We start from the raw sequence: 21295 nt of genomic DNA on the forward strand, positions 1-21295 counted from the left end.
GTATCTCAATGTGGTTTTGATTTGAATCTACCTGATGGTTAATGATGATGAACATTTTTTCATGTGTCTGTTAGCTATTTGTATGTCTTCTTTGGAGAAGTGTCCATGTCTTCTGCCCATTTTTTGATGTGATTATCTGTTTTGTATGCGTTGAGTTTGAGGAGTTCTTGATAGATCTTTAAAGATCTTTATAGTTCTACAAAGACTTATTTATTTTAAAGAAAGGGAGAGCATTCTAGGGGGAGGGGCAGAGGCAGAGGGAGAGAGAGAATCTCAAGCACACCCCGCTGAGCATGGAGCCCAATTCAGGACGTGATCCCACAAACCTGAGATCATGACCTGAGGCAAAATGAAGAGTCAAATGCCCAACCAATTGTGCCAGCCAGGCGCCCCAGTCATGTACTTATTACCATTTTGTTAACTGTTTTCTGGCTGGTTTTTGTAGCTGTTCTTTGTTCTTCCTTCTCTTGCTCTCTCCCTTTGTGATTTGATAACTTTCTGTAGTGTTATGTTTGATTCTTTTATCTTTGTTTTTTGTGGCTCTATTACAGGGTTTTGGTTTGTAGTTACGACGAATTTCACATATAACACTCTTGTATATGGCAGTCTATTTTAAGTTGATTATCACTTAAGTTTGAACATGTTATAAAAGCACTACATTCCTACCACACACCCCCATGTTTTATATACCTGATATATATATTTTGCATATTTTTGTGTATCCCTTAAAAATTATTGTATATACAGTTGATATTACCATTTTTGTCTCTTACGGTTTATACTAGCTTTTTAAATGGTCAACCCACTACCTTTACTATGTATTTGCTTTCACTAGTGAGATTTTTTTTTTCCTTCATAATTTTTTTTCCTAGTTATGGCCTTTTCCTTTCCACTTAAATAATTCTCTGTAACATTTCTTGTAGGATTGTTTTAGTGGTGATAAACTCCTTAAACTTTTGTTTGTTGGAAAACTCATTATTCTTCTTCAATTCTGAATGATAAACTTGCTGGGTAGAGTATTCTTGGTTGTAGCCTTCTTCTTTTCAGTTTACCTGCCTGAATATATAATGTCACATCTTCTGGCCTGCAAAATTCCTGCTGAAAAACTGGTTGTTTTTCTCTTGCTGCTTTTAAGATTCTCTCTTTAATATTTGACAATTTAAATTATTATATGTCTTGGTGTGGCTCTCTTTAGGTTCATTTTGTTTGGGGCTCTCTGTGCTTCCTAGACTTGAACGTCTGTTTCTTTCCCCAGGTTAGAGAGGTATCTGCTATTATTTCTTCAAATAAGTTTTCTGCCTCAAAAAGATTCTTAAAGTTGAGAGAGACTTGGGCACATTTACATGCTAAAGTGAAAGAGCTAGTACAAGAGAAACTATAGATACAAAAGTAGGGATGACTGACAGAGCCTGGCCCTGGAATGGCCTAGAGAAAATGGGATGTGGGCCCAGCTGAAAGCTCTTTCCAATATACATATCTGCACACATATGCACACACACACACACCTCTCCTGTATTTTCTTAATTGAATAGCTTCAGGTTTCTACTAAAATGTTATATTATAAAAGGTAGTTACTAATTTCTCCAATGTTCCCTCTAAAAATCAACATATTGGGAACCAAATGCTACAAACTACCTGGAAGTAATCTAATTTAGCAGTCCTCTGGTAGACAGGATCTTTGCTACAGAAGGGTGCTGCCTTCAGCCTTCCGACAAGGCTGCTGTGTTTAGGGTTTTCTGTGATTAAGTGACCTTACTGAACTGCAGGGCTACTGACCATCAGATCTGACATCATTTCTCCAGCAAGCCAACCATCAGAAGAGCGCCGCTCATGCTAGTGCAAGTTCATCTGGTCAGTTCTGACATCAGAGCCAAAGGATGAATGTGTTAAGAGAGTCCACTCCACACTTCACTCATCCATCAAAGGGAACAACATCACTGGCAGGTAGCACTATCGAAATTCTCAGATACCAAAGAACAACGAAGAAACCTGCTAAAGAATCATGGAAATCAAGTAGCACAATCATTTCTATAATGCCAATGTTTTCTACTTTACCAAGAAGGTAACTTAGGCTTCATTTATAGATTGCTCAAATGAGAGGTGAGAAACAATGAAAATTAAAAAAGGAAAAAGTTCCTATATGATTCAGAGTCCTTATATTATGCAGCTGGTAGGTAGTTGGGGTTAAAAATGCAGAGATAATTTCCTATGAAATCAAAGGCAATAGTCTTTACAAAAAAGGTAGGGGTCCTCATTCCATTTTGTACTTAGGACACTGAGTCAAATAAATCAAGACTCACTTAACCCAACTAATTTCTGAGGACTTCAACTCAGCTCCCACCAAGCTCTGAGGCTCATGAGAGACGAGGGACTAGGTCAGACTCTGAACTAAGCAGACACTTTTCAGGATTTTGAAAGATTTAATAATATCACCATTTCCCTGAAGCTCAGTTCTTGGAGGTGCACAACTGGAATTTAAAAACCCAGTGATTAAAATGTGAAAAGAAGTTTATAATGGAAATATGTTAACACATGGAAGAGATAGGTTTGAAAGACCCACCTACACACACACACACCTTGATCACTGAAGGAAATCCTCTAATTTCAATTCTAACTAATAACTGTCTAAATGAAGAATATGGATCGAAGTGCATAAAGAATAACTTTAAAAAGAAAACCATTTATTCATGCAGCATTACTGTGTTTTCCACAATATGTGGTCTGGGTTGGGTAATCTGCGGTGAGCTGACAGGCTTGCAGTAGCACCCACACTGAAATCAGCACAAAGCCCCATGAAGCATCCCCGGGGAGATGCAATTTGGTGTTCTTGATATGAGCTGCAAACTCGTCCTGAAATCATTACATTAGGCTGAAATGTGGACAGGAACTGTGTGTCTAGCCATGCTCCCAGCTAATGGAAAAACAATTTTAAATCAAAGGCAGATATTTCGATAGCAACCCCTGTGGAAGAAACAAGCTTTGGTCATTTCTCTAGATACCTCATTTTGCTGATCTCACTGGCTGGAAAAGTAGGGAGATTGCATCAGACATTCTATCTTGGCAGATAGTTATGGGAAATAAGGGCCTCTTTTACCTGCTCATTCAAAAATTGTGCTTAAGTTTCTTAGTAACAATCTAAAGCCCGGAGTAGGAATACTTGTGAAGTAATTTTGGTTGTGATTATTCTGAGGTCTGATTGTCAAAGTGACAGACTATATCACAGTTACAGATCCTAGCTGAAAGTCTTACAGCATTTTTTAACAGTTCCAAGAACATAGAATTTATCTAACTGCACGGAGTTTTATTTTTTTGTTGTCCCTTAGAAAGCGATTTTAGATAATAGCCGTGTATTTCATTGCCTCTCAGAATAAAATCACTTTTTAATTTTCTGAAGGATTTCAGTAAATAAAAAGCTATATGTACATTATAATAAAATACGTAGCTTGCCAGAATTCTTTTCACAGTTATTGATCTGTTTAGTTCTGAATGACACTGTCTTTTGCGGGCAGCCTGTAGCTCCCTTTTAGACTGCTGATATTGGAATATAATTTACTAAATAAGATCTCTAAGAATGAGGGAAAGGGGAAGAGCTATTAGAGCAGGAGATTAGATGACCTGAAAACCTTAGATGTTCCAGAAGTCATCCAAGAGAAGGGGAATTCTTAAAGTAGAATGAGAACAGCTGCTTTCATGTGTTTTAGTAGTTTTGAAGTCCTAATAGATTCATAATTTGTTGAAACTAAAGCCCCAAATGCAGCTAATGATACTTTTAATCAGCTAAGTTGAAAAACAAAGCCACAAAATCTGGCTAATATTAAATCTTACAGAGAACAAAGAGCCATATTCATTTACTGAACCTAAGTGCTATTTATATACTTATAGTCCTGATAATGCTTATTCTTCTAAAATTCAAAATTAACTAGTCTTTGTTGGCTATCAATTGTACAATTAGATCTCAAATTTTGGTGACAGTCCTCACATGGAGAGACATGTCAAGTCATGCTGTGTAGATTGTGTTTTAAGAACTAGCTTCCCGGGGCACCTGGGTGGCTCAGTGGGTTAAGACCTCTGCCTTTGGCTCAGGTCATGATCCCAGGGTCCTGGGATCGAGCCCCGCATCGGGCTCTCTGCTCAGCAGGGAGCCTGCTTCCTCCTCTCTCTCTGCCTATCTCTTTGCCTACTTGTGATCTCTGTCTGTCAAATAAATAAATAAAATATTAAAAAAAAAAAAAGAACTAGCTTCCTCTAAGAGATCTGTCTTAATAAGCCAGCCTCCTAAATTAAGTGTATTCAATTCCCAACAGCATGCAATCTTTTCTCTTTGTAACAGATAACCCCTACACCAAATACGTCTGATTTTTTGAGGGGGGAGGGTAGGGGAAGAGGATGCATTGCTATGAAATGATCTCTCTCAGCTTATTAGTTTATGCATGCTTTTGGGTACACCAAATAATATCCTCATTTACTTTTTCCAAGATCAATGGTACATAGGTATGCTCACACAGCACAGCACCATTTTGTTTAGTGAATCATGCTTAAGACATGCATAAGAAGATGTTCACAGTATAACAAGTGCAATGATTGGGTTAAAAGTAGTATGTACAGTATGAAACCATTTTAATGGGGAAAAAATAATCTATGGAGGAAAAGGTCTGAAAAGATATGTACCAAAGTGGTAAGATAATGGCTGGCTTTCTTATTTTTGTTTTTTATACTGACCGGTACTTTTTTGTAATAAGAAAAAAGTTAATAAAATAAGTTTGACCAAATTAAGTGGGTGGAATCTTGGTAACACTATTTTATTCAATAAGCTAATTTAGTCCATAAATATTGATTAGCCCTCGCTATACATCAGGTCTAAGCCCTGGGGATAGAGCAGTGAACAAAAGAGATAAAAAGCCGTGATGTTTTGTAGCTTAGATCTGATGGGGAAAGCAGACCACCGCATACGGCTACAGAAATGGAGCAAAGCCCAAACTCCATATCCACGTGTGATGGCCCGAGATGGAAAGAGACAAAATACCATGTCATCTGGTAATAAGCAAGAAGACAGGAAGTGTGTGGGGGGAGGGGAAGTAAAGGATACTTCATTAAGGTGACAGTTGTGTAACCACCTAGAAGAGGTAAGGAAGCAACCCTGCAGTTATCTGGGGAAAGGAAAAACAAGGACAGAAACTCTCACAGGAGCCTGCTCAAAGACCAGAAAAGGCCAGTGTGACCAGAACAGAGGAATGAAGGGACAGGCAGTGGGAGATGAGGGCAAAGTGGTAACTGGGGAGGAGACCACACATGGCCTTGGCTTTTACCCGCAGTGAGAGGTGAAGTCATTCCTTTGGATGAGGGGTGACATCATCTAATTTACATGTTAGCTCTAGTTGTAGTTTGAGAACAGACTGAAGGGGGAGATCAGTTCCTGCACTAATGCAGGGGAAAGAGGACAGACCTGGGTGGTAGCACTGGAGGTGGTGGCGAGTAGATGTATTTTGAAGGCAAAGCAACAGGATGGCTAGAGGGGCGGGGGGGGGGGGGGCGTCAGCTAGATGCGGAGGTCTGCAGCAGGGACAGCTCGAGACAGCAGTGAGGGCAGGAAGATTAGTGCTGCTTTGGGTCTATGAAGTTTACGATGCTGGCAAATGGCCAAAGGACCTTTCATCCTTTGTATTTAGCCTCCCCTCAACTCTCTAGAAAGACCGCTTTCCCCGGGGTTAACAAAGGAAGGAGTGGGAACAGAGTCTTGGTAAATCAGGTGACACTGATAGGAACTGGGCAAACTGCTAAATCTGGCAGTGCCAGTCTGATAGGATACACACCCATACACTCATTTTTTTAAAATAATGTTAATAAAAATGAGATTCTTTATGATAGAAATTTCTCACTTTTTGGCAAAGCTGAAATTTTAATGAGAACTAATGCTGAATATAATTTCAAGGAAATGACCAAAGACCAGAAAAGGTGGCTTAAAAGGTAGCAGAATCACATTTGGTATTCTCTTAATACTCTCAAGTTGAGCTGTTTAAATAAGTAGGACCAAATGTTCCATAATTCTGCCCTAAACAACTGGGAGAACAGGCACACTATTCCCTATTGACATCAACTAGTGTTGGAGAGAAAGTAGTTTTAAATTGGTATCACAATAGGAACTTTGGATGCACTAGGTATCCAAGTCCCCAAATCACATTTTGATGATAGAGAATGGGAAACACTCAGATATCCACATAAATTTTCTAGAATGTCTTTCCCTGGACCGAATCGTGTACTTTAACTTCACTTAGAAGAAAATACAGGACTTAAATTTCTGAAAATCTAGTCCAAACAGCTGGTGTCAGTTTGATGTTTTTAGCAGTCTAAGGTAAAATAAGGAAAGCGAATAGAATGAATTTTAAAATCTATTTTTTAATTATTTTTAAAAAGTTGTTATTTATTTGTCAGAGAGACAGAAAGCTAGCACGAGCAGGGAGCCTGATGTGGGGCTTGATCCCAGCACCCTGAGATCATGACCTTAGCTGAAGGCAGATGCTTAACCAAGTGCATGACCCAGGTACCCTAGCTATCTCCATACTGTTTTAAATTTACAGGTCTGTAAAATGGGAAGGTCTAGTAAATGCTGACCTAGGGAAAATAGACTTGTAAACGTTAAGCCAGTTGTCATGCCTTGCTCTCTCAGGCTGACTGAGCAACCATGAGCTTAGGAGTGCCTGTGTCAGCAACCCCACCTTCTCCCTCATGGGACATCACCATCTGCCACCTCCCTGCCTTCCTTCGCACTCTTCTACACGACCCCGATCAAAGCTTTAGGAGAATTAGACGTGGTTCCTTGTAAGAGTCTAGAGACCTCTGGCCATCACCACTACCAACAGCAAACGTGCTAGGGAAAGCTGCAGTGACCCGGTTCCGCGCCGGGACTCTGCTGCTAACCAGCTTTGCCACCTCAGGCAAGTCACGTAGCAGCTCAGAGTCACAGCTCTTTCTCTTCTTTCTAAGTACCATCTGTTTTCCATCGAGAAGGACTGCTGTAAAGAACAAATAATATATTTCTTAATTGATAAAACCGTAATTATCTTACATGGGCCCAGCTACCACCACAAATAAATGAAAGGGGCTGGTGAGAAGGAAAACAGGGCAACAGCGTAATCTCCACTGAATGACCCCGGGTTTGGGGAGAACAGGAGCAGGTCAGACTGCGAAGTGGAGCGCCCGAGATCTAGCGCTGACCGCTGCTAGCTGGTAAGAGGGAGGCCCTGTGTCATCAGAGCTGCTGATTTCCTCAGAGACACCACGGAGCTTCACTGGGTACACATGAAAGCTCCTGGTTGTTTAGCTGTTAGCAACTATTTCACAACTTTAAAAGCCAGGAGACCATTCCTGGAAGGTCAAACGAAACGTGTCTGAGGGCCAAATTTGGCCCCGAGGTGCCTGTTGGTGACATGTGATAGACACACACATCCTACTGTTCCTGTGTTTCAGAGGGATATATAGGGCTGGGACCCCCCCTACCAGTTCTTCTCAGTGTCCTTCCCAAAGACTACCCTATGGCTGCTCCTCGCAGTGCTAAGATTTTCCATAAAGTTCTTCATGTACCTTCATGTGTGGATACTGTAAATAACTCTTCTCGTGAAAGTTAACTGGCCTTGAACCAATCCAACAGGGTCACCATCTGGGAGTCCTCAGGAACTGTGAATTGTCAGGACTGTAAACATTTTAGACTTCATGGAAGACACTGACTTTTTCTAAACTAATCATCCCTGCCAGTCAAGATTTGCAGTATGGGTTCAAGAACAAGGCATTCATTTAACAACAATCACAAGAATATTGAGGATGAAGACTGGGCGGTCATCATAATGAAAGGCCTAAAAGCAAACTGTGACTTCCCTAATAAGGCGACGACCGAAGTTAGCTCTCTGGTGGGGAAGCACCAATACGATTAATCAGTCTGTTTTCAGTTTTCTCACGACAGCCATATTAACAGTTTGCTTTATTCTGTTTATATGGTGCTGACAGGTCTTCAGCACATTGGGCCTACTTGCTGGGGATTAATGGCTACTCCTATACAGAGGTAAAAACCGGGCAAGGAGAAAACGCCTTTCACAACTAGATAAGAACTGGCTTCCCTTGCTCTCTTTTGTTCCCCTGCTGCACATCAACTCCTCTTTTAATTTCTATCAAGGTTACATAAGATGTTCTATCCAGTAGGTTCTTGTGTTTAAGTTTTACTTTAAATGTTGAGTTCCCAAGTGAAACAAAGGGAACCTTAAATATTATATCTAAGTTCATCATCTCTCCTATCAAGGGTGCTGTTGGCTAATTTTGTTTTTAAAATGCCAGACTCCTTATAAGGGTAAAAGGTAAGAGATGGCCTCTGGTGACAGGAATTTTAGCATATTTGGTGGGTAATGGTTCCCCTTTGACCTATGGTTATTTAGTGCATACTTTAAGGCAGCAGAAATGATACTAAGTATGGCCCAGCTGTAAGAAGTATAGGCATCCCAGAAATAGTCCTATTTCAAAATAAAAAGATTTAAAATAAGTCAAGACCAGCCCCGTGTAAGTACTGCTTGTTATTGGTGTGCCAGGATGGGAAGACATGGTAAACCCAAATGTTAACACCATACAAGTATAGAGAAACTAAGTAACAAATTTCTTAAAAAAAAATCAATGTGCCGGGGCGCCTGGGTGGCTCAGTGGGTTGGAGCCTCTGCCTTCGGCTCAGGTCATGATCCCAGGCTCCTGGGATCGAGCCCCGCATCGGGCTCTCTGCTCAGCGGGGAGCCTGCTTCCACTTCTCTCTCTCTGCCTGCCTCTCTGCCTACTTGTGATCTCTGTCTGTCAAAATAAATAAGTAAAATTAAAAAAAAAAAAAATCAATGTGCCTCCTCTAGGGTTCTGTAGGAATCTCATTCTTTGGTCTTAAGGAACCTCCTGTCCCACCCATTTTTATGCAACAACTGAATGAATAAGTATGCATCACATACCCAGGAACCTCAAGCCCTGTGGCCAGAGTGAGCTCTCTAACCCAATTCCTCTGGCTCACTGCTCTCCTGACAGAGGAACAGGAAAGGGACTGATTCTAGTCAACAGGGCATCAGCGGAGGCTTTTTTTTTTTTTTTTTAAGATTTTTATTTATTTATTTGATAGAGATCACAAGTAGGCAGAGAGGCAGGCAGAGAGAGAGGGGGAAGCAGGCTCCCCGCTGAGCAGAGAGCCCGATGCGGGGCTCGATCCCGGGGCCCTGGGATCATGACCTGAGCCGAAGGCAGAGGCTTAACCCACTGAGCCACCGAGGTGCCCCAAGCGGAGGCTTTTGAGTGGAAACTTCTAACACAGACTTTTAAAGCCAGAGATAAGAACATTCTAGGATAGTAAAGCAGTATTGATAATAGTATTTATTGAATGCTTACTACGTATAAGCACTATTGTATGCACTTCAGTTGTAAAAAAGAAAAAAAAAAATTCCCACAACAGAATGCATTAAAGTAAGTTAAATTGTCTTTGAAGTACAAGATATTTGACAGTAGACCAACATACTGCAGTAGATTTGTATAGATCTTGAGTTCCGTACTTGTACTTAATAATTTACCTGACATGAAGGTTCAGTGAGGGAGGGAAGAAACTGACGTGAGGCTAGTTGGAAGGATACTGCAATAGTCCTGAGACTCCAAGCCAGGGTGTACATTGAAAGTGAAAAGGAGAGGAAAGATTTGAGACTTATGCCCAAAACACAACCAACTAAATTTTTTTTGACATTTGTTTTTTAGTTCATCTATTCATTCAAGAATTATTTTTGAGGGTTGCAGATGGGTCAGACACTGTGTTAAAGGACATCTAAGGAAGAAATAAAATCCAAAGACTGACTCCCTCCTCAAAACTGGGCTATTAGCCATCATTCAGTGGTCTCAAGTGACACACAGTAGACATTTGTCCATCCCTCCCTCCTTTCCATCCTTCCATTCAAAACTTACTGAGTTTTGGTCATGAACAAGTGAGGAAAGAAAAATGAAGGGAAAGGAAAAAAGACTGCTATCTTCCTTTTCATAGTCCTAGGAGTATCTTCTTTCTAGAACTTCCATTCCTTTTCTGGTGGTCTGGCCATAGGGCAAAACACAGTGGTAAACCACCAGACTTTGGGAACAGCATAGGTATTCTTAGTCATTCAAATGAAGAGAGGATCTACTTACTTTCTAAATGTATTCGCTGAAGTGGCATATTTATTCAAAGCAAAACAGTGTGTCAGAAAGATATCTAGGGGCACCTGGGTGTCTCAGGTCAAGATCTCAGGGTCTTGGGATCAAGCCCTGGGGTGGGCTCCCTGCTCAGCGATGATCTGCTTCTCCCTCTCCCTATGCTTCTCCACCCGGTCTGTAATCACTCTTTCTTGCTCTTTCTCTCAAATGAATAAATAAAAATCTTAAAAAAAAAAAAAAAAAGGGAATTTAATATGATTCCCATGTGTAGATTTTAACACTGTCTAGAAGTATAGGCACAAGAAAAACTAGCTCTGAGCAAAGCCAAAAGTGAACAGAACAAACATACTTTGAACATTAAAAATCTTGTATCTCATTTAGTTGGTAAATTAGAACCATATAATCCTATTGCCTTTCAGGGAAAGCCCTGATCTTTTAAAATTAAGATTTGCCTAGCCTTTATAAGAATAAATCCTGAGCAATTTCTAGTGCTTTCTGAAAAACAACTAGGTAATAGAATGACTACCACTGAGAGGTATTTTGTTTTATGGCAGCTGCCTTTTCATTACTATTTTATGAGAGCTTGTCTAGATATTATGTATTCCTCACTATCTACATTAAGTTCTTTTTAAAATGTCTTCTTCAGATGGCTGGAGTTATGTCAGTTTCTTTGGATCTAACCAGATCTCAAATAACAAACTATATCACTTTAGTATTTTCCAAAGGTTCTTTTGCATGTAGGCTCAACTCCAGAAACCATGACTAAGGTATGCTTTTGGTTATTTCTATTAAAACATTAAAAGGTATTTTTAGGGACCCATGAATACCATCAACAATTATTTCAAGTGTAAGCTCGTTCGTATATGCCAAGGGTGAGACTTGAAATGCCCATAAAATCTAACTGTAAAAGAAGGAATCTGATGAGAGCAGGCACATTTTAACTTCAGTTTTATGCTGAGGATCTGAACCTGGTAGGGACTTTGTTCTACGAACTCTGCGACGATAACGAAGCTACGGAAGAGCAGCCTGCACGGATGGGGACATGAAAAGGCAGAATCCTGGGCCTGTGCACCTTCATCCCAGCCTCCACCGCCCATGCCACTTCCCATGCCAGTTTCTGTATGAAAGGTAAGAAGTAAACCACCACCCGCTTATTTCCACTGAAAGATGTCTTTAAGTTATGGTACAGTTCAAACACGCTCATCTTACAAATGGAACTAGGAAAAGTGTACACACTCTGGAAGTGATCAGTGAGGGCACACCTGTAATTATCCTCTCGAGTGAACCTAAGGGGAAGAGCAGTTGTCACCGCTGTGGGAAACTAGTTCCCTGCATGACAAGCCTTCAGTTACGCTGAGATAATTACCTTCATTTTTCTGGGCTCAACCAGAGAGGCCTTTGGAGGAAAAAAGTCAAAGATGAGCCCAGCAGGAGAGGCGCAGACTCGAGAGGGTGCACACTGGGAAGGCCGGGGAGATGATCTGAGCGCCGTCCCCGAGTGAGAGGCAAACCCAGTGGAACTGCCTGGCCCGGTGACCTACCTGCGGCGCAGGTCCTCGGCCACGGCGGCCCGGCAGCTGAACAGGTAGGCTCGCAGAGATTTTAGCCGCTGCCGCAGCCGCACCACGGCGGCCAGTGGCTCGGCGTGCCGGTACAGCATGGGGTTCTCCTGCTGGATGTCGATCAGGGGCTCTTCGTACACGTACTCCAGAAACTCTTTGGCCTGCTTCGATACCTACGAAAGAAACTTCCTCAGTCAGTCTGGCGAATCATCCAGCTTGCCACACCTCCTCCAAGTAGGAACCAGAGTTTCAATATCAAAGGCACATTATTTTCTGAACAAGCCAAGAGAAAAAGCCCATAATTTAACTAAATATGAATTGTGTCTTTTCTTTCTCTCTTCCGGGAACTTGTAAAAGTAACCTTGGCATGGAGAAGAATTCATTAATTTTGAATCTTGATTATGGTGGTGATTACACGAATCAACATGTGATAAAATGACACAGCACTATATAGACCACGATACCCACGGCCACTTTTTTTTTTTGGATATTGTACCGTAAGTGATCTAAGATGTAAACAATGGGAGAAACTGGGTGAAAGGTATACAGGATCCCTCCTTATCTGTGCAACTTCCTGTGAATCGATAATCATTTCTAAACTTAACACTGCTGTTAAGAGTCTTTTAATTTTTCATTTTAAAAACTACACACACGTATATTCTGTACAACTTTTATAAGTAGCCCTTTTTAAATAGGTAAATCATGTACATATTACAGAATTCAAAAGGGATAAGAGGATAGCTTAAAATGATAATCTGCAGAAAACAGGCTGAAAAAACACACTTTGGTGAGCAGAAAGGAGTGCTCTTAGAATGACATTGAGTTTGGGCTGACTGACTAATCGATCCACCCAATTCTACATCCACTTCTGGTAGTAAACATCAAGACTATGAAAAAGTGAAAATGTCACTTCATTACAGTAGAAACACAATGCATCTGAGATACAGAAGGAGTAGCTTAAATAATGTGTAACAAGTAGGGAATTTGGGGGAATCTTTACATATCAATTCACTGATACCAGATGTGGATTGGCTAATGATACGTAGATTTGGCTTAGCTTCTATTTAGGGAAGGTAAAGCCTCTCTAAAAAGTTTCTACCAAAACTGCTCTAGTACTGGGAGTAATGGTAGAGTTCAACATTAAAAAAACTTTGCTTATTAAAAAGAAAATTGAAAATCCACTATGCCTTACATTCCAGGCTTGAAGTGTATTAATGAAGATAAATAGGATATAGTCCTTACCCTTAAGGGACTCACTATTTAGTATCAGAGATAAATATTTAAAACAAAAACTGCATGTAGCACATAGCCTGTCCTCTACTACAGAAGAAATACGGATGAGGCCCTCTGGTAGCTTAAAGGAAGGAGAAATCAGCTCTCTTGGGCAGAAGGGATCCCTTGGCAAAGCAGGCTATACTGCCTCAGGGACTCGAAGGATAAACAGAAATTCACTTGATGGCCAAGGGTGGGACAGAGGTTATTACCACTGGCAGATCCAACCAGGAGAACCCTTCGATATGAATAGGTGATAACTAAATGTACGGCTATCATATGTTCATTAAAACACATTTGTGTAATTTAGTATTTTGTAATATAAAATAGAACTCATACAAAAGTTTGTTATAAAGAGATACAAAATAGCATTTTTTTTTTTCTTAATAAAAGTCACGTTTTTTTCTTTATTAGCATTGTTTTTTTTAAGATTTGACAGAGACACAGTGAGAGAGGGAACACAAGCAGGGGGAGTTGGGGAGGGAGAAGCAGGCTTCCCGCTGAGCAGGGAGCCCAAAGCGGGCTGATCTCAGGACCCTGGGATCATGACCTGAGCAGAAAGCAGACGCCTAATGACTGAGCCACCCAGGCGCCCCTCCTTATTAACAATTATTTTTGAGGTACCTGTTGTGTGATCCTTTGGGGGTCCTGCAGTTACGTAGGTGGTGAAGTTCACAGTCTCTGCAAATCAGCTCACAAAAAGGCACCCAGAATTAGCCAAAACCTTCCGCTACTTAACTGGACGGGAAATAACAGTTGGCAGGGATACATAATGCCTCACTCTGAGGCACGGAGACACAGGTACATGCCACATAGATACCACAGCAGGCATCAGTGGAGAATAAAGCAGTCATGGCCCTCTCCTCATGTAGCTCAAGGTTCGGTGGAGAAAAACAGAATTGGTTCAAATATTTTATCACGGCTAAATATTTGCTATATTTAAATATCTTAAGTGGGGGGAAAAAAACCTGATGGTGTTCTGGGAAATGAAGTACAGTCCACTTGAAACTGTTGCTGAAAATGATGTATTGTACAATTCAATTAGTCTTTCTAGCTCTACTGAGGAGTGTTTATACTGAGTCACGGCCCTGCTGAATTAGGTTAACAATACTACCTTTTAGTAGGTGAACAGAAGGACAAAGGGCACTGGCCAGTCTCCCAGGCCTGAAAAGGCTTCGCTCTTCAGGTGGTACTTAAGCGCAAAAGGGGAAAAAAAAAAGTCTTTTTCAAAGACAGTAAAAGCAGTGAGACAAATGGGACAGCAGCTAACGACATCAGTGTTTATAAGGTGAAATTACTAAAAACAAAAACTGAGCTAGTATCAATAACGTCTATGGCTCTGCTTCACGAAGTTATTACCGGTGTTGAGAACACAGAGCATACCGTGACCGCCGCTGCTGCCAGAGCGGGCGAACAAATCCTCCCAACACTGAGCCATGTTTCTGGCAACACGGCTGAGCACATGCTCACTTTTGAGAATCCACCACTTACAATGGTAAGAGAATTTTTGAAAGAGCTAAGAATTTGGCATAAAATGCTATTTTTGCAAAAGAGAGTGCTGTATCCTCACTGATTTCCTAAGTTCTAAATAACCCTGCATACTGGTATAAAGATTCCACTTTCAAATTCACTGTAAAATAGAAAGCTTTTAAGAAAGATCACGTTAAAACATATATAGATACTTAGGGAAGGAAGCCAATGATATTCTTAGGTGATAAAGTTATATGAGAAACTTTCTTTCCTGTTAACAGAAATATTACATAAATTACATAAATTATATATGAACACCAAATATATTCCACCTAAGAGCTACTGTCCTATTTTCTGCCAGCCAAATTATGAAAACCCTGAAAAGCCCGAGCGCTGTTTTGGATATATATAAAAACTCAGCTCACAGGTGCAGGTAGATGGACCCAATACATCTTAAAAAATGATGTTGGGGGGCGCCTGGGTGGCTCAGTGGGTTAAAGCCTCTGCCTTCGGCTCAGGTCATGATCTCAGAGTCTTGGGATCGAGCCCCACATCGGGCTCTCTGCTCAGTGGGGAGCCTGCTTCCTCCTCTCTCTCTGCCTGCCTCTCTGCCTACTTGTGATCTCTGTCTGTCGAATGGATAAAGTCTTTAAAAAAAATTAAAAAATAAATGATGTTGGTTGGTATTCTTTTCCATGATCCCACTCCACATCAGAAACAACTTTTGTAGGGTCAGTAGTTCATTTTTCAAACCTACTAATCTCTTGATATTTTACTAACACTTAATGTTTATTAGTAATTAATATAATTTCTTACTATAGCTTTTTTAGCTTAAAAACAGACTAAGCTATAAGAACTCAAGTCTGTGACTTGATTTTGCCAGTTTGTGAACTGGTGCCCCCTTCACAGCGCTGCAGTCTGTGGGATTCAAGAGCTGAGGAGGAGGAAGTCAAGGCAGAAAGCTTCTCCTCCACACCTCACACACGGGAGTCGTTGGAGGAAACAGCAAGTGGGTTATAATCAGCTTCAAATTATGAGGACCAAATGTGCTCTATAAACATATGTATTTATAAGTAAACATATTTGTTATTTGAGAAGTAACCATCATTGGTACAGATTTAAACATAAGACGTCTTGTGTTAAGCTGGTGACAGCTACCTCTTAAAAACGGAATTCTCAAATGTTCAGGTTTACGTAATTCTGAGAAAGAGGTTCTGGAATGGTGTCCTGGTACGTTCCCCCACAAAAACAGCCCCGGGGGAGAAAGCAGTGGAGCAAAGGGAATGTTTAAGCAGAGACTGCAGTTTGGAGATGATGTGGTGGGGGTGGGGAGAGTGAGGACTTCAGCTGTTGTAAGGAAGGAAAGAAAATGCATTAGAATAAAACAGATGAGACCATAATTTTAGAAAAACAAGAACTGGTGCAAATAATCTAGTTCCATTTTTCTCAGCCTGTGTTCTAAGGAATACTGGTCCCACAAAAATGGTGCTCTGAAAATGCCACATGCCACATTCTTCGCTTAGTGATTCAGTACAGCATGTCCGCCTACGAAAGCCTGCGGACATGGTGTCTGCTTCGCCTAGCAATTTCCCAAACCTCGCTGCAGACAGGGCGGCTGTTCAGTGTTGTGCGGGCCTTGGGCAGGGGGCGCTGGGGGATGAAACTCAGTTAGAGGCCCCTACCCGTCTGGAGGTAGGGGCCTCTAACTCCTTCCATCCTCTTGCCATGCTGTGAGCTCCCAGGGCTGCATTCTCTTGAGGTGTCCTGTTCCGATTCCAGAGCTGGCCTGGCTGTGACCCTCCTATAGAACCCTCTTTTTGAGCAACACCTATTAACAAACATTGAATCCAGAGAGCTTAAGGGACTTAACTGCTCAGATCTCTGGATACTCTATTCTGTGCTTTTTAGCATTATTTATATTCAGTGTTTTGTATTCTTTAATAACTCTACCGTAAACTACCCATTTGTTTACTTCTCAAAAGAGGTGATCCCTGTCCACGTTCTGTCCTTCCCTTTCCCCAAATACAAAGGGAGACTAACTGATGATGTAATCTGGCAGTATGCTGGCCGTTTGATTTGAACTATGAAACAAAAATTAAAGTCCAGTAAATCATCGTTTATCCAGAAGGCACTAATTTGTGTATTTGTTTATAATCTTTCTCCCTCCGTTGGAATACGAGCATTCACTATGTCCCCACTGTCTAGAAGAGTGAGCGTGCTGGGTGTTCGACACACACTTGCTAAAGAAATGTACGAGGGCTTTACGATGCTCTGGCTGTGACTCTGAACCACACACTCTTACCTTACACGGACTTCTAACGGCTTGGCTGTTTGTTTCTAAGCTCACCACATCTTTAGAGTTGAGAGAGTAGACAAGGGGAAGGACAGCACAGTCACACCAGAAGTGACAGCAGGAATCCTGGTACCAAGGAAGAAAGGGGCCTGCATGGAGCTACAGGTAAAAGCGCAGCACACGAAACTGACTGAGGACGATTTGGAACATGCGGCAATCTCAAAAATGTACAAACCTACATCCAGGAAGGTGTCCTCAGTCTCACTCGTGAATGAAAGAACGTACATTCAAAACAATGTATCAAGTTATTCATTGAATCATTACCTGTAATAGCAAAAGACTGAAAAAAAAAAAAAAAAAACCAACAATCCATCCAAAAAAGGACTGGTTAGATTGTCATGTGTGTGTAAAAACGTGTAAGATTCATGGTAGAGTATGGAGTGGCTGTAGAAAAAGCAGGCAAGCCCTGGAAGAGGGACATGATCGAAACGGAGGGGCGAGCGCTCCAAGAGCAGCGTGTAGAGACCACCTATCCCCACTGCTGTGTGAATAAGCACATGTATGTAAATTACCTCTGGAAAGCTGGGTAAGAAAAGAGTAATCTAGTTGCCTGTGGGAAGAAGAACAAGATAGGTGGGAGGAAGATTATCTATGTATGCATGCCCTTTGTACTTTCTGAATCTTGAAGTTTGTGGAAGTATATTTGAAAATAATAAAAGTATAGCACTGCAAGGCAGCTTCCTTTGGAAAAAGTAGCCTTCTATACCACATTAAACCACACCAAAGTAATCACAGGACAGAACAATCATATTTATAATTCTAGGGCATTAAAAAAGGCAAATTCCTATACATATTTTCTGAAATAGAATATATGGAGATAAGTGACAGTTAACAATTTTAAAAATAATAAAAGTAACAATCACATTACCAAAAATTTGGAGAATAAACATTAGGAAAGAAAAAAAAAATGTATCACAGTCTTACCACAGTAAAATAACCACTTACTGCTTTGGTATAATGTTTCCTTCCCTGTATTGTCCAACCCCCCCCGCCCGTGTTCATTGTGGAAAATCGTGGCAAAAGTCTTACTAAAATCAATCCCAAGCATAATACTTCTTGGTCCTCTTAAAATAGGCAGTGGGGGCTAACGGAGGAGGAATCAGGAGATCTTAAGGTGAATTGCAATTTGTTCACAAAATCTCCAAATAACTCTGAACAAGTGGTTTTTCCCAACAGTGAGCTGCTCTCCAGCGCTGCGAGAGCAGTACAGCTTGCCCTGAATGCCTCTCAAGATATAGAGATAGGAAATAGTTTATGTAACATGGAAAACCCCTAGCTAAATGGAATGTGAATATTCAGTCTAGGACATAAAAATATTTTTTAAAAGCACAACAGAAGGGAACTATTTAGGAAGATCTGAGGCCAAGTCTGAGGTCCTCACCATCTCTTTGTCATGCTTGATACTTCTGAAGGGGAGGATGGAGAGTAGGGGGAAAGTTGTCTTCAAAGAGTTTCATTAGAAAATGGCTATAGGGGCACCTGGGTGGCTCAGTGGGTTAAGACCTCTGCCTTTGGCTCAGGTCATGATCCCAGGGTCCTGGGGTTGAGCCCCTCGTCGGGCTCTCCGCTCAGCTTCCTCCTCTCTCTGTGCCTGCTTCTCTGCCTGCTTGTGATCTCTGTCAAATAAATAAATAAAATCTTAAAAAAAAAAAAAAAAGAAAATGGCTATAGAACTCAAGGACAAGGTTTAGGTGCTGTGTAATCCTGGAGCTCAATTTAATTTGCGGGATGCATACTGGAAAATAGATGAAATCCTGTTTTAAAAATAACTACGAGTATTATTACTCCAGAGGGCAGACAAGGAAACGCTTCAGATGACGGATTTCAATCTGCTCTGCAAAATCATTTTTTCACTCTCTTAAATGGATATTCAAGCCAGTCACGTACTTATTAAGGATAGGAGGCAGATGTAGCAGAATGATGTCTGGTCTTGGAAACTGATCGGTCTGAACTGATCCTCACAATTAGAAACATTAAGTTAAATGCTGGTGTCTAAACAAAGACAGACCGACCCTGGACTAAATGAAATATAGTTACTTAAAGCCAGCAAGAGATGATCCGATAAAATTGACCAGCTCTGTTCTTGCTTTAAAATCTTCCCTGGTCCACTGACAATCTGGGAAGGAAGGTCTGACAAAGGAGATTCTCCTCATGTACAACGTGGATGAAGCGAGGGTACCTAACACGTTCAATTAGTTACTTACCCTCTCAGCATCAAACCTTGTCATTTGAACGATCAGCACGGCAAAATGTCTGCTCTAGAGAAAAAGACTGCAAGCATCAGTGATGGTTAAATTGGTGGTTTCAGTGGCTCACTGCAGACAGATCTGGATCTCCTCCAAGTCCATCTTTGTAAGCCACGCCCAGTTCTCAGACTTTCCTTCTCTGGTGCCACCTCTTCTGTTATAACTCCCCAGAGTGCTGCATATTCTGCTGGCAGGTGCCACCAGCCTGAGCTCTGGGTGAGCGCGGGGCCGGGACTGCCCCCCTCACTTGCTCTCTGTACACCTCTCTTAGCTGTCAAAGCCCTGCTCTAAGCAGATTAATCTAAATAATCCAAACCAAACTCAACTCTAAATACACTTTTATCTAATACACACATGGCAAATATATTTATAGCCTATATTCAGAGTGTCATGTACAAGATGCAGAGGAGAAACTGATAACTGTCTGGGAGAGGGGAAGGAAAGAACTGGCAGAGGAAGTGAGTTTTAAGACAGGCTCGCTTAGGGTCTGCCTTGCTGAGTGAGGGCAAGGGGAAGATGAGAGGTGTGAAACAGCACGGAAGGACTGAGGAACAGGAGGGACTGTGACCTTACTGAGGATGCTCATGGCAGGGGGCATGAAGGGACTAGAAGAGCAGGGACCAGAGATCACAAAAGATCCTAGTGTCAGGTCAAGAGATTTGTGTTTATCTTCTATATATTCATAATAAAAGCTGGCATTAACCAAGCACCCATGTGCCAGTCATGGTGCTAGGGGCTTTCTGTGAATCGTCCTTCTAGGGCAACAGCCATCTGACGGAGCAGTTGCTATTATTATCATCACCACCTCCATTCTAAGGGTGAAGAAACTGAGACTGAGGGCACAAAATTTACCCACAGTGAGATTAGGGTTTTCTGAACCATTGCCTGGGCAAGACTCGCAGGCAGGAAGCACAGTTAGGAGGCTACCAAACTCTGTCATGGGAGTGACGCCCAAGGTTTGAGTTTGTGAGGTGGGACGGCAGGGGCAACGGCGTGCAAATCCCGTGGTTGGGTTTTGCTAACTGATTAGATGGGGTGGGGGTGGCAGAGGAAAGAGCCCAGGCTGTCTCTCGGCGCTGGCAGTGGGGACTGGTGGTGCCACGGACATTCCAGAGGCACAAGTGATGGGGGTGATAAAGCCAATTTGGGGGTACCAAATTGGAGGGGCCCATAAGACAGGCCTCATTCCTTCACTGATTCAGTATATATTCTTGTTACCTACTATGCACCAGAAACTGTGCTAAGACATGTTCCCTGTGCCCAGGGAGCTCACAGGAGCAGCATAACTATGTCTTAGGCACTATTCTGTTTACTTCACATGCATGAACCCATGTAACCGCCAGAGGTCCTATGAAGTGTTACTGTCCTCATTTTACAGATGAGGATACTCAAACACAGAGACACTACATAACTTGCCCTGGTTAGACAGCTATTAAATGACCAAGACAAGGCCCGAACTCAGGCAGTCTGGGTTCATTTTACAAATTAGTAAACAGGTTCAGGAAAGTTCAAGTGATTTGTTTCAGCAAATCAAGCCCCAAATAAGGGGTGGAGGTAGGACGTGGATAAATGCCTGTTTAACTCCAAGCTCCTACTACTTACCCCTTAAGTAAGTCTAATTATAGACACACGCACACACGCGTGTGCACACACGGCACGGTGGCGGCACGAGGGAGAGAGCCAGCAGTGCAGCAAATAGGGTAGGGTGGGGAATACCAGAAAAGGTGTTGCCAATGAGGACATGCTTTTATCAGCTCTCAAAGAATGAAGGGGGGCTCCCAGATGGAGAAAGGTATCTATAGTACATGTGGAAGGATGATCTCTAAACAAAAGAAAGGGCTCTTCTTCCTATGATAGGAGGGGAAGCAGTAGGCCCAGGTACAAATATAGATACATTTGTAGGAATTCATATCCATATCTTACAGTTTCAGAGTTGTCCTTGAAGTGGTGGCAAGGTCATATGCTGAGAAGGATGGGCATGAGGCACCGTGAAGACAGTCAAGATGTGAATGGTTATTGGATTGACCAGGAGACAGACCTACCCAGGGATACAGAAAGGTACCAGCCAAATGGCCCCTCACAACTTTCGTGTTTGTTTTAGACTTCAAATATTACAGGTAGGTGACAGTTTGGGGTCCCTTGCCCAACTACCTTGTTCCCAGGTGATACAGTTACATTGACACCAACTCTCAGACACCTATTAGCAAAGAGGT

The 21295-nt window shown here is 41.8% G+C and overlaps 1 protein-coding gene across 1 annotated transcript in view; it reads right to left on the minus strand.

The window, feature by feature from the left end:
• Positions 1-21295, minus strand: part of LOC111145434 (pleckstrin homology domain containing M3) — a 156474-nt gene that overhangs the window by 88765 nt on the left and 46414 nt on the right. The window contains exon 4 of the mRNA XM_022500327.1: positions 11721-11914. Coding sequence (XP_022356035.1) covers positions 11721-11914 — 194 coding nt within the window. The remainder of the gene's footprint in view (positions 1-11720; positions 11915-21295) is intronic.

The sequence above is a fragment of the Enhydra lutris genome, unplaced genomic scaffold (assembly GCF_002288905.1).
Source record: "Enhydra lutris kenyoni isolate GAN:26980312 unplaced genomic scaffold, ASM228890v2 scaffoldscaffold1, whole genome shotgun sequence".
In the NCBI taxonomy this organism is placed as follows: Eukaryota; Metazoa; Chordata; class Mammalia; order Carnivora; family Mustelidae; genus Enhydra; species Enhydra lutris.